Raw genomic sequence first — 14,152 nt, forward strand, 5'->3', positions numbered from 1 at the left:
TCATTGGAATTTAGAAGAATGAGGGGGGAAACTTATAGAAACAAAATTATGAAGGGAATCGATAAGATAGAAACAAGGAGGCTGTTTCCATTGGCAGGTGAAACTAGAACTAGGGAGCACAGCCTCAAAATAAGGGGGAGCAGATTTAGGACTGAGTTGAGGAGGAACTTCTCAACCAAAAGGTTGTGAATCTGAGCAATTCCCTGTCAAGTGAAGCAGCTGATGTTACCTTTTTGAATGCTCTTATTGCAAGGATAGCTCCATTTTTAAATAGTAAAAGGAATTAAGGGTTATGGTAAGAGGACAAGTAAGTCCATGAAAAGATCAGCCACGATCTTACTGAACGGCAGAGCACGCTTGAGGGGCCAGATGGCCTGCTCCTACCTAGTACTTATGTTCTTAGATTTTCCACATCTTTGAGTTTAATCTCAGGATGTCGCAAAGTGCTTACTGTGATGTTAGTGTACCTTTAAGAAAGTTTTTTTTAAAAGTCCTGTTCTCTGCAGCTTTCAGCAGATCCTATTTAGTTTGGTTTCATTGCTACCGAGTTGTTTACGAGAGATCCTTTTATTGCTATTTCAATAGCTTAAATGGGGTCTGTTTATTTTAACTCTGAGTTGTTTTATGATACTGCATTGTTAGGAAGATGATCATGTGTTTTTGGACAGTTTTTTTTCCCGTTCCAGTGAATTTAAGCTTAATTTTTCTGTTTGGCTGCAGTTAAAGTTTAGTTTTAGAAGGGGTATCAAGCTGAAAATAAGTGTCTCTCTCAATTCCTGGTTTTGGAAATTCTACATTCAGCTGGAAGAACTATTTCTTGCCATCCTGAAGTGGAAAATCTGCTGTTGGTGGCTTGACCAGAGTGCCTGGGATTCTGGGAAGTTGTTCTGACTTCAAACTATTCTGAGTCTATCAAGAGAACTGCAAAATTCATCCAAAGGATTCAATTCAATATCACATGAGCGTCAGACTTTGATTGTTGAACTTGTTTAAAGGGTTCTGTTTATGGGATTGGTTTGATTGGAACATCTCAGATATATTTGTTAAAGGTTATATATTATTGTGGTTGTTTTGTTTTTGTTTGTAATTGCTAAAAGCTATTGCTATTTTTTTCCATACATATTAACTATATTCTTAAATAAACTTTGTTTGATAAAAGCTTCCTGGTAGGTCACTTGAATCATACCTGAAGTGAAACATATCATGCTTATCCTAGCCAAATTCAAAATGCAAAATTAATAATCCAGATGGGGTCCATAAAACACTTGAGTTTCTGACCTGAACCATAACAATTGAAAAATATATAATGCTTCTACATCAATACAATTGTCCAAATAACAACTTTTTTCTAAACTAAGGAGAAACATCTTATGGGATGACTTTAGCTTGTTTTTGTTTCTCTACTCCACCATTACCCAATGGGCCAAAGATTCAGGCACCGTGTTTAAATGCCACCCAAACACATATTACTCTCAGCAGGTCAGTTGGCTTGTCAGGAAATGTTTCGATATGGTTGCACCAAGGAAGAAAGCTGCTCCAAGCTTTAGCATGACTCCTTTTAGACCCTTATCTGTAGTGTCCACTGGCACCAGGATGTCCTCTATCCAAGGGGTGGCTCCAGAAGGCCCACCAACCTGCTGACCTGGGATGCTGTGTATGCTTATGAACTAAATTTACCTTCTCTCTTGCAGGTACCAGCAGGTCTAGACAGATCATCAGAAGTACCGTAAGCCCCAGTCCCTTGGCCACCTCAGATAAGGATGCATCAGAGGAAGAAGTGCATTCACCCAGATGCTCCACCAATGCAGAGACACGCATCCTGATAAGCCTAATCTAGATTCATGACCTAAGGTCACATTCTGGGGAACACCTCACTGACATGTTTCTGCAGCAGTCAGATACAGTATCAGCTAGGTCACTGGCGGTTGGAGGCCAGTGACCTATGCAGTGTAAGTTAGATGATGAATCTTTGCAAGCAACTGTCTTTAATATGCTGGGAAACCAATGACAGACAGCAGCAAATCAGGTTTGCGAGAGGCAGTCAACAGACTCGAGTGAAGGATTGAGAAATCGTCTGCATTCTGTTGGAGGTTGTGGTCCTGACCACGTGAGATATATCTGACACTTGAGGTCTCCATGAGAAGGGTGGCAACTCCATGGAGATATTGATCCAGCAGATTCTGCTGCACTTACCCTCAGATATGAACTCCATTGCTATAGACATTGGTGGGATCCATCAGTGGCTAGCTGAAAGAGGGAATGGGGCATCTTGACCTCCTCCTTGGAGCCTCCTGATCTCGAGGAGTCAGGCAGGAGCCTTGAGACACTCTACAGAGGAAGGTCAACAGTTGGAGGAGACCCCAGGCCATCCATCCAGGTGACTTTGGAAGTATTCAGCCAATCCTCTGACCCCATTACCTCCAGCATTACAGGCTGAGAAGAGTGCAGCTGCTCTGTAGCAGATGACTAAAAGCAGGACAGGACCCTCTAGGTCATGACCCTCTAAGATGCCTACCAAAATCAATGACATGGGGCATAGCATTCAACAGGGTATCTCTGCTGCAGAGTCAGGGATGCACTTGAGCTTAGCAATAGGGCGCTATATAGTTCTGTCATGCTAATTATTTGATCCTTGTGTAATGTCTGGGAAATATGTCAAACCCTTCACTGCAAGTGTCTGCCAAATGTGTTAGTAACTTCTACTCTTTACAAGACAACCTGGAATGAGGTGTACTCAACAGCTTTGGAGGGTTACTTGTAATTGTTTCTCAAAATGAGCAGGCTGCCTTCATTGGTAGTGCCAATGCAAAAGACCTGGTGCCATGATGGTGTCTCCAACCAACCATGCCTGTATCTCAGTGTCCATCGAAAGCTTCTCAATCAGGTGGCAAAGACTGCATCAAATCTTTGATACTAAATCTGCATTGTTGCGCTGTCTTTATCCTCCCAGAGTGCATTGATAGTGTTCACTGCTGACCTTTCCACAGATTAGCCTTTAATGAATCAAAGTTAAAAGATACAAGTCCAAATACTGAACTTGTTCTCAATGTTACTGGTTGTTTAAGCCATTCATTGCACTGGCATGGCACTAAGGAGCAGAAGAAACGTAGCTGTGTCCTGTTGCTTTCATCTTAATCCTCCTGGAGTCTTGTGGCTATCAGTGTGGCATGGACATGTCTTCAACATCATGCTTCCTCAATAGCAAATTCACATGGAAGCTGACCCTCATCTAAATTTAGATTCCAGCCATTCCTGCTCTTCGTTGTCTGAGCATATTCAGCCTCCCCCTCTCCCTCTGGCAAGTGCCAGATACAAAGGGCACAATAGATCATGATTATCTGGGACACACTCTGTGAAAGTACTGAGCAGTACAAATATTGAAAATGCATCTTAAGGATGCTATTGGTCTGTTCAATGAAGGATCATGTTGACCTATGCATGCCGTTGTATCCCTCCTCAACAGCATTTTGGAGGGTGCACATGGGATGTCACGAGCCACAATCTGAGTTATCCCTGTATCTCTAAGCAGTCATCCCTATAATTACTGAGGCCCTTTGAATTTGAGAGGAGGGTTCAGGAAAGGGAGATTTGGAAATCCAAAGGTAACACTGAGGCAATATAAAGGGGAAAAATTAACAAAGTGGAAAAGGAAGGGACACAAGTTTAACAGAAAGAGTGCAGAAAATAAGGTCCATGCAGGGAGCAACTTAAAAAAAATGAAATTGCTATATAAATGCATGGATTTATGCAATAAGATATATGACCTAGTGGCACAAATAGAGGTAAATGATCTAGAATATATTCTTATTTCAGAAACATGGTTAGAAAGCAACCAAGGTTGGGAAATAAATATTCCAGGGTACACAATGTTTCAAAAAGATAGGCAGAATAAAAAAGGTGAAGCGGTTACCCTGATAAGGATGATAACAGGGCATCAGTGAGAAAGGACTGGCAAGAAAATCAAGAAGTAAAATCAGCATGGGTGGAGATTAGGGATAGCAAGGGTCAGAAAATGCGAATGGGAATACTTTATAGGCCCTCGAACTGCAGTTATGCCATTGTGTAGAGCATTAAACAAAAATAGAGAATAAAACAGCCAAGAAAGTAAAAACAGGTTCTAACAGCTTTACAAGGTAACATAAAAAGGAAAAAAAAAGCCAAAGCAAACATTAGAAATAAAGACGAAAGAAATTGTCATGAGGAAATGGCAAAGACAATTGTTTTCTGTCTTCAGTGTTGGGACATTATGCTTTAGGAAAGCATGACCTTGAATTTACTAGTTGGAAACCACTAATTTAATGCTTAGAAAGACTAAAGTCACATTCTAATGACCTGAAAAAGTTAACTGCACATTTGTATCACTGTACCTTCTACATTCAAAGTCCATTAAGTGGAGTCTAATGTTCTGCATGAGACCAAATTGAATTTGGCCCCCAATTCCCAGGAATCAACTGACGAGGGAACTAACATTAGACTTAATCACTTCAGGCACACGATTATGGTTGAGGAAGGATTCCTCAGCCATAATCTGTTCAGGCTACTGTTGTGGTATGTTGGTTACAACTCAGCTTGATGAAATCTTTGTAGTCTTTAGCAGCTTAACTAAGCTTTTATTAATTATTAGAACTATTTACAAATCTGCAGTAAAAGGTACAAGCTAGGTGTGGTCTCCATGCTCAAGTTGGCACATGATTCTGTTTAACATCACACTACCTTGGGTATTGGTGTTTTTGTACTGAGTCTCACATTAACCTTACATATACCAGATCCCTATACAAGAGTTACGACTGAAATACATTAGTCATGTGACAGGTCTGGTATCTTTTGTGCGTTTAAACACCTGTCTTTTCTGCAGACCAACACAAGTACAAGAGGCTGATGAAGCAAGACCTTGGCTTCTGTTTCTCCAGGCATCTCAGAGTAGTTTAAAACCTTGTCTGATGTTTTGTGATTTCCTCTGTGCTGCAGATAGTGATTTTAAAAATGAATAAAACTTGCAGGTGCCAACTTCAGAAGAACAGGTAAAATGTCCATCTACACCCTTAAATTGTTGACCCCAGATGGATAGGGCTCAGCCTAAAGTCACAAAAGTCACCAATCTTAAAGAGCCCTGTAACTAGAGGGGGTGAGGGTGGAGGGAGGCGGTGAGGGCGGAGGAAGGGGCGAGGATGAAGGCGGGGTACGGACGAAGAGGAATTTTCCACTTTCTTTTAAAAAAGTATCAATGAAACCTTTGGTGTATTTTATGGTCACTGCACATGGCTGAATTATCAAGCACTTATTCTTTTGAAAGGCCCTGTTGCATGCAAATAAAGCATGGGAAAAGTAATGCTGCTCGACCCAACTCTCCTGATTATTATAACAGTGGAAGACATGAGTCACATACAAAAAGGGAAGCTTAAGGGCTAATAAGAGATGATGATAATTAACACCACCAGAGAAAAAAGTACTCGACAAACTGAAGGGACTAAAATTCAACAAATCCCCAGGACCTGATGACCTACAACCTAGGGTTCTAGAATAGATAACTATAGAAATAATGGTCTGCTAAATATGACTTTCCTATATTCCCTAGATGTAACACCCCTAATCAAGAAGGGAGAAAGAATAAGGGGAGAACATGAGGCTTGTTAGCCTGACATCAGTCATTTTAAAAGGAAGTTGCAACAATGCACTTGGAAAAACATAAAATGATCAAATAAAGTCAACATAGTTTTAAGAAAGGGAAGTCCTGTTTGACAAGTTTATTAAAAGGAATTTTTTGAGGATGTAAGTTAGTAGCTTCATGTGTGGCACAGGCTTGAGGACCTGCCTTCCTTTGATTTGCCTCTTCAGCCATCAGTAAAGGCACGCCACATGAAGACAGCCTGTCTAAAACAGATTTATTTACTACGCCTTCATCATCTTTTGTAAATGATGGTGTCAGAACAGAAATAGTAAGGTTAATAAAGGGTAGAACATAGAACATAGAACATTACAGCGCAGAACACGCCCTTCGGCCCACGATGTTGCGCCGACCAGTTAAAAAAAAACAACAACAATGACCCACTAACCTAAACCAATCCCTTTTCGTCCATAAACCTATCCACAGACCTCTTAAACGCCCCCAAACTAGGCGCATTTACAACTGCAGCAGGCAGGGCATTCCAATCCCTCACCACCCTCTGGGTAAAGAACCTACCCCTGACATCTGTCCTATAACTACCCCCCCTTAGTTTAAAACCATGCCCCCTCGTGCTAGATTTTTCCATCAGAGGAAAAAGGCTATCACTATCCACCCTATCTAAACCTCTAATTATCTTATATGTTTCAATAAGATCCCCTCTTAGTCGCCTTCTTTCCAGCGAAAACAACCCCAAATCCCTCAGCCTCTCCTCATAGGATCTCCCCTCCATACCAGGCAACATCCTGGTAAACCTCCTCTGCACCCTCTCCAAAGCCTCCACATCCTTCCTGTAATGTGGGGACCAGAACTGCACACAATACTCCAAGTGCGGCCGCACCAGAGTTGTGTACAGTTGCAACATAACGCTACGACTCCTAAATTCAATCCCCCTACCAATAAATGCCAAGACACTGTATGCCTTCTTAACAACCTTATCTACTTGATTCCCAACTTTCAGGGATCTATGTACACATACACCTAGATCCCTCTGCTCCTCCACACTATTCAAAGTCTTCCCGTTAGCCCTATACTCAACACATCTGTTATTCCTACCAAAGTGAATTACCTCACATTTCTCTGCATTAAACTCCATCCGCCGCCTCTCGGCCCAGCTCTGCAACCTGTCTAAGTCTTCCTGCAAACTATGACACCCTTCCTCACTATCTACCACACCTCCGACTTTGGTGTCATCAGCAAATTTACTGATCCACCCAACTATACCCTCATCCAGATCATTAATAAAAATCACAAACAGCAGTGGCCCCAACACAGACCCCTGAGGCACACCACTTGTAACCGAACTCCATGATGAATATTTACCGTCAACCACTACCCTCTGTCTCCTATCCGCTAGCCAATTCCTAATCCAGTTCCCTAGATCACCCCCAATCCCATACATCTGCATTTTGTGCAGAAGCCTACCATGGTGAACCTTATCAAACGCCTTACTAAAATCCATATACACCACGTCCACTGCCTTACCCCCATCCACCTCTTTGGTCACTTTCTCAAAAAACTCAGTAAGGTTAGTAAGGCACGACCTACCCGCCACAAAACCATGCTGACTATCTCCAATCAACTCATTACTCTCCAAATAACTATAAATCCTATCCCTAATAATTTTTTCCAAAACCTTGCCCACAACAGAAGTGAGACTCACCGGTCTATAATTCCCGGGGAAGCCTCTGTTCCCCTTCTTAAACAATGGGACAACATTCGCTAACCTCCAATCATCTGGTACTATACCAGAGGCCAACGACGACCTGAAGATCAGAGCCAGAGGCTCTGCAATCACTTCTCTTGCCTCCCAGAGAATCCTGGGGTAAATCCCATCCGGACCAGGGGACTTATCTATTTTCAGACCCTCCAGAATATCCAGCACATCCTCCTTATCAACTGTAACACTGTCAATTCTACTCCCCTGCAACCCAGTGTCCTCCTCAGCTATATCCATGTCCCCCTGCGTGAACACCGAAGAGAAATATTGGTTCAATGCTTCACCAATCTCCTCCGGTTCCACACATAACTTCCCTCTGCCGTCTATAACTGGCCCTAACCTTGCCCTAACCAACCTTCTGTTCTTGACATACCTATAGAACGCCTTAGGATTCTCCTTAACCCTATCAGCCAAAGTCTTCTCATGTCCTCTTTTAGCCCTTCTTAGCTCACTCTTCAACTCCCTCCTAGCCAATCTGAAGCTCTCTAGTGCACTATCCGAGTGCTCACGTCTCATTCGAACATAAGCCTCCTTTTTCTTTTTAACCAACGAATCAACTTTTTTGGTGCACCACGGTTCCCTAGCCTTACCAATTCCACCTTGCCTGACAGGGACATACCTATCACAGACTCGCAGTAGCTGCTCCTTGAAAAAACTCCACATTTCGGACGTTCCCAATCCCTGTAATCTCCTAGTCCAACCTATGATTCCTAATTCTCTCCTAATAGCCTCATAATTACCCTTCCCCCAACTAAAACCACTGGCCCGAGGTTCATGCCTATCCCTTTCCATCACTAAGGTGAACGTAACCGAATTGTGGTCACTATCACCAAAATGCACACCAACTTCCAAATCCAACACCTGATCTGGCTCATTTCCCAGCACCAAATCCAATATAGCCTCACCTCTAGTTGGCCTATCTACATACTGAGTCAAAAAACCTTCCTGCACACTTTGCACAAAAACTGACCCCTCTAACGAGCTAGAGCTATAACAATTCCAATCAATATTAGTAAAGTTAAAATCCCCCATAACAATTACCCTATTACTTTCACTCCTAACCAGGATCGTCTCCGCAATCCTTTCCTCAACCTCTCTAGAACTTTTAGGAGGTCTATAAAAGACTCCCAACAGGGTGACCTCTCTCCTATTTCTAATCTCCGCCCATACTACCTCAACAGACAAGTCCTCATCAAACCTCCTCTCTGACACTGTGATACAATCCCTGACCAATAATGCTACCCCTCCCCCCCTTCTACCTCCTTCTCTACTTCGACTAAAACATTTAAACCCCGGGACCTGCAGCATCCATTCCTGCCCCTGCTCTATCCATGTCTCTGAAATGGCCACAACATCGAAGTCCCAGGTACTGATCCACGCTGCAAGTTCACCCACTTTATTGCGAATACTCCTCGCATTGAAGTACACACATTTCAAACCCTGCGATGCCATGCATTGCAGTCCCCATCCATGCACCCCTCACTTTCAACCCCTCTACTCAGGATCCCTCCCCCCCTCCGAATCAATTTAAACTTCCCTGCATAGCCCTAGCAAACTTACCCCCCAGGATATTGGTCCCGTTCTGATTCAGGTGTAGACCATCCCTCTTATAGAGGTCCCACCTTCCCCAGAACGAGCCCCAATTGCTTAAGTACCTGAACCCCTCCCTCCTGCACCATCCTCTCAGCCACAAGTTCAAACTTTCCCTTTCTCTATTCCTCTCTAAACTATCTCGTGGCACAGGCAAGAGTCCGGAGATAACCACTCTATCAGTCATGGCCTTTAGCTTCCACCCCAACTCCATAAATCTCTGCTTAATATCCCCTTCCCTTAACCTCCCTATGTCACGTGTCCCCACATGAACAATAACTTGGGGTTGATCTCCCTCTCCTCTAAGAGTCCTGAATACCTTTTCAGATACATCCCGGACCCCAGCCCCTGGTAGGCAACACACCAGCCCTGAGTCCCTACCTTTACTTCCGACCCTCCTATCTGTCGCCTTAACCGTGGAGTCCCCAATCACGAGGCCCAATCGTTTACAGCCCCTAACCACCTGAGCTTTCACACTAGGCTCACCCCCAGTGACCTGGTCCCTTTGACTATCCCCAGTTGTTTCCTCCTCAACTGTAGCCTCCAGGACCGAAAACCTATTTTGGAGGGTAATCAATAAATGTAGTAAAATTGGTTTACCAAAAGGTATTCGTTAAGTTGCCATACAAAATGTTAATACACAAGGTAAGGGCTCATGGAGTTGTGAGTAATATATCAGCATGGATATATAATTTATTGATGTGGAGATGCCAGCATTGGACTGGGGTAAACACAGTAAGAAGTCTGACAACACCAGGTGGACTTAAACCTGGAGTTGTCAGACTTCTTACTGTATATAATTTATTGACAAACAGAAAGCAGACAGTAGGGATAAATGGGGCATTTTCAGGTTGGCAGGCTGTGATTAGTGAGTGCTACAAGTAATAGTACTGGGCCTTAGCTATTTACAATCTATATGACTTAGATGACTCAAACAAAGAGGCAGAGAATAATGCATCTAGATTTGCTGATGATGTGAATCTAGGCTGACACAAGGATGACACGAGGCTCCAAAGAGAGTGGTCAAACAAAAAAAGCAAAGTATTTAACCTTCATGCAAAAATATATTTCTATGTTTTGTTTAGGCTTCAGGTTACAAAAAATTACTATATTATTATTTTTCCAATCTTGCAGTATAATACAAAACATCACATCAATGTCAACGTATCAAATACCATCAAATTGAACTTACAGGCAGTTGAACCAAACCTCTTTTCTTAGTATTAAATGCATATTTTGATTTAGCAAAGTTGTTGCCATAACAGTCTGAATGTACACAAACCTTGATTCCAAGTTCCCAAGGTCTGAAGTTATCACTGTTCTCAATTTCTAATGGTTCTAGTAGCGGTTCCCATACGGCTAGCACTTCATTATAATAATGTACCTAGTGAAAAAAATGTTCAGTTAATTTCTCTTTGGACATATAATTGATTTTGCTATGTCTGTAATGTTGTCTTTTGTTATTTGGAAGTTCACATTTTGCCTCATTTTCTTCTCTTTGAACCAAAGTAACAATTTCACAAATCCAAAAGAGGTCTTAGATTTCACAAATAAGAGAATTTGGGCATTACTGACAAGGTTAACATTTATTGCCCATCCCTGATGGGTGTCACAAAGATGACAAGTCCCCTTCTAGAACACTGTGGTCCATGTAGTTTAAATACATCAGCAGTGCTATTCAGAAGTGAGTTTCAGCATCCTGAGCAAATGACAATGAAGATAGGCAATATATTTCCAAGTCAGAATTGTACGTGACTTGGAGGGTTACTTATAGGTGTTACCATTCCAATGGACTTACTGTCCTCTTTCTTCTAGATCTCAAGTTGCAAGATTTGATAAGTTTAGGTGAGTTGTTGCCAATACATCTCATAGATAGTACATATTATCATGGTGCACCAGTGATAGAGGGCGTGAATGTTTAAAGTAGCAAGTCGGGTACCAACAAGCACCTGCTTTGTCCTGGATCATGTCAACTTCTTGAATGTTGTTGGAGCTGCATTTATTAAGGCAAGCTGGGGTTGTTAAATCATACTCTTGACCTGTGCCTTGTAGATGGTAGAAAGACTTTGGGAAGTCAAGAAGTGACTTACTTGCTGCAATATTCCCAACCTCTGACCTATCCTAGTCGCCACGGTATTTGGACGAATTGTTCAGTTTCTAAGTTTCCAGATAACGATAACTTCTAAGATGTTGATGGTGGGAGATTTAGTGATAGCAATGCAGTTGAACATCACAGTGAGACGGTTAGATTCTCTCTTGTTGGGGATAGTCATTGCCTACCACATGTAGTCTAAACGTTACCTGTCGCTTATCAGCCAAAGTCTGAATATTGTCCAGGTCTTGCTGCATATGGGAATGCAATGCTTCATTATCTGAGGCATTCTGAATGAAACTGAACTGAGCAAGAGTCAGCAAACATTTCCATTTCTCCTCTCATGATTGAAGGAGGCAGCCCAGGACACAACTACTGTTCAAGATTTTTAAAAAAAATCAATTAATGATGTCATGGTAGTGGCATAAAAATCTACAAAACATAAAAAGATAGGATAGTGTGGAACACGAATGCCATTAATTGTGCAAAATCAACAAAATTAAGCTGAAGTGCCAAATAGAAGATCCTAAAGGTCAGATGCTGGGGATTCTACAGCAGATGATCCTATTTGGCTTCCCGAGGTTCTCACCATAATGGATGTAAGTGTCCAATAACATATCATTAAGAAATGTTGAGTGAACTGGACATAATAAAAGTTACTGCACTTCTAATGCCGAAGCTTTGGGTGCAGGAACATACCACTTTTAATTAACAGCACTGAAATGCAACATAATTAGCACCCAGCATTGAAAATGGCCTGGTCCAATCTATTAAAAGCAGGTTCTATCCAACCCAGCTATTACCACTGTATCAGCCTCCTCTCAATCATTCATAAAATAAGTAAAAGGCGTAATCAATAATACCATCAATTAGCACCTAGTTCCCAGTGATTTATTCACTTACATGCCATAAACTTCAGCAAAACATTTTTTCAATGACTAATTCAAAAGTTGGACATTACAGGAGAGTTCAGAGTAACTGCCCTCAATATCAAGACAGCATGTAAGAGCATGACATCAAGCAAAATGGATGTCAAAAGGGCAGGAGTAGAAATCAAATGGGAAATTACCTTCAGTGGGTGGGGTCATATCTAATCCTCAGGCTGACTGGTCATGCATGATTTTCTCACATTTGCAAGGTAAAAATCCTGGAATCCCCTATTTGACAACATTATCACAAGGACCACAGTGAAGGACTAGAGTGATTCAAAAATGTCACGCATCAGTATCTCCTTAGCTTAAGTAAGGACAGGCAATAAAATGAGGCTTTGACGGCAATGCCCATAGCCCACTACTTTCTTGACAATGTCAGAAATGCTTAAGTATTCACTAAAGCATAACCCTGTAGGTGTTGACCAGATTGTATCTGTCCTGCTTTTGTAGACCTGGACAATTTTTCACTTTGCCAGCATTATAGCTGTACTAGAACAGCTTGGCTAGACACACTCTAGTTCTAGGGCACAAGTCCACCTTTGAAAGGGCAAAAGAACTTTTATTGTTTCATTGTTCCTATCCTTTGAATATTGCAAAGGACATTCTAGCCAATAAATTACCTTTGAAAGTTAGTTGCTATTGTTTTGCAGTTAAAAATGACAGTCAATTTGTGCAAACGTCATAAACAGCCATTGCTGAATAATCAATTAATCTATTTCTTGATGGATCAAGGTCTGGGCTTCAGCATATCTTCCCTGTTCCACCTCAACAAGTACCAAAGAATCTTTTCTATCCATTTCAGAGTCTCAGTGTAAACTTTTAACGGAAAGACGGCACTGCCCCACAATGCATCATTCCCTTATTCTCCTTCACAAATGATCTATAACCAACAATGCAGTTCTTTTTAAATTCTTGTTTTAAAATAGACTAAAAACTGATCAAATTTGATTACTATGATTCATTAGAATTTTCAGATCTCAAAAATTCATGTCAAAAAACATAAAAGACACAATTAGTACATACAGGTACAGGACTAGGAGATGCACGCTCATATAATAAACTGGTGTTCCCAGAAAATCCCTACCTCTAAATTAAGATGACATTGCAGATTAATGAGTGCGCTCCAATTTTTCACATTTCCTTGAAAAGTTGACTTTGCCAAAAGCATCGGAACGGTTCTGTGTCCAACACCCGCTTCAAGTGTCAAACAAATAAATTCCAAAGTCACTTTTAGGTTCTGTCCCATAGATCCTAATTGTGCTGTTGATACATCCTTACATTCATTATTTTGAGTATTCTCCAAAAACCAGAGTTTTAAATCTTTTACGTTCTTCTTATTCCACAAGTCAGGTGAGATTTTACTGTCCTCTTCTTGTGGACTATCAACAGCAGGAGTTAAGGCAGATGTAATTGTAATCACGGCATTAATAATAACAGGAGATACCTAGACAATAAGCACATACAAAAACACCAAGTTGTTGAGCATACATTTTTAACTTATTGTGCAACTGCAAAGTGATACACAGACAAAATATTTTCTTACTTTCAGCATTAACGATTTTACTGCCAATTCCAAGGAACTGGGACCAAAAGGAGCTTGCACACTTCGGAAAAACAAACTGCAAGGCTGTAAGACCTATTTTGTTGAATTAAAAATAACAATAACATTATAGTTTTCAGATTATACTGTTGCAAATTTAGTGATTCCAGTAAACTGAATTCAGATTAAGCCAATTAGTAATATGTAAATTTTCTGACATTATATATATAATGAAAACCTGCATTTCAGGTTTACTTTTATTTCAAATTAAAGTAAACCAGAAATGCATAAATATCAAATAAATGTACTTATAAATTCATTTAACAAATATCACAAATGCAACTGAAAAATACAAATTTTCAATTCATCATTAAGATGTACCGTGGTAACTTGGCCTTTTCTCTTTTCTTTTAGGAATGGACAGGCCATAACTTTGAGGTCTTTAACAGTTGCAGTTATCTGTTGACCTTCTGGATCACTATTAATGTTGGCCTCACACTGTGCGGTCACCACTAGCGATGGGGCATCTGCCCTTGTCAAATCTGCCACAAAGACAATCTCTGGATTCTGAACGTGAACGCTGAGTTCCATTTTGGACGTAACTTGTGATGCCACT

The 14,152-nt window shown here is 41.1% G+C and overlaps 1 protein-coding gene across 4 annotated transcripts in view; it reads right to left on the minus strand.

Moving 5' to 3' along the window:
• The window catches only part of vps13a (vacuolar protein sorting 13 homolog A), a 405,759-nt gene that overhangs the window by 162,688 nt on the left and 228,919 nt on the right, over nt 1-14,152 (minus strand). For 3 of the 4 annotated variants that reach the window (XM_080188884.1, XM_080188883.1, XM_080188885.1), the window contains exons 39-42: nt 13,918-14,150; nt 13,540-13,632; nt 13,081-13,440; nt 10,255-10,356 (exon numbers count right to left, since the gene is read on the minus strand). In XM_080188884.1, the coding sequence (XP_080045010.1) occupies nt 10,255-10,356; nt 13,081-13,440; nt 13,540-13,632; nt 13,918-14,150 (788 nt within the window). The remainder of the gene's footprint in view (nt 1-10,254; nt 10,357-13,080; nt 13,441-13,539; nt 13,633-13,917; nt 14,151-14,152) is intronic. The other variant, XM_080188886.1, reaches the window with a different exon arrangement.

This window comes from Carcharhinus amblyrhynchos, chromosome 5, assembly GCF_965287045.1.
Source record: "Carcharhinus amblyrhynchos chromosome 5, sCarAmb.v2.hapA, whole genome shotgun sequence".
NCBI classification, from domain to species: Eukaryota; Metazoa; Chordata; class Chondrichthyes; order Carcharhiniformes; family Carcharhinidae; genus Carcharhinus; species Carcharhinus amblyrhynchos.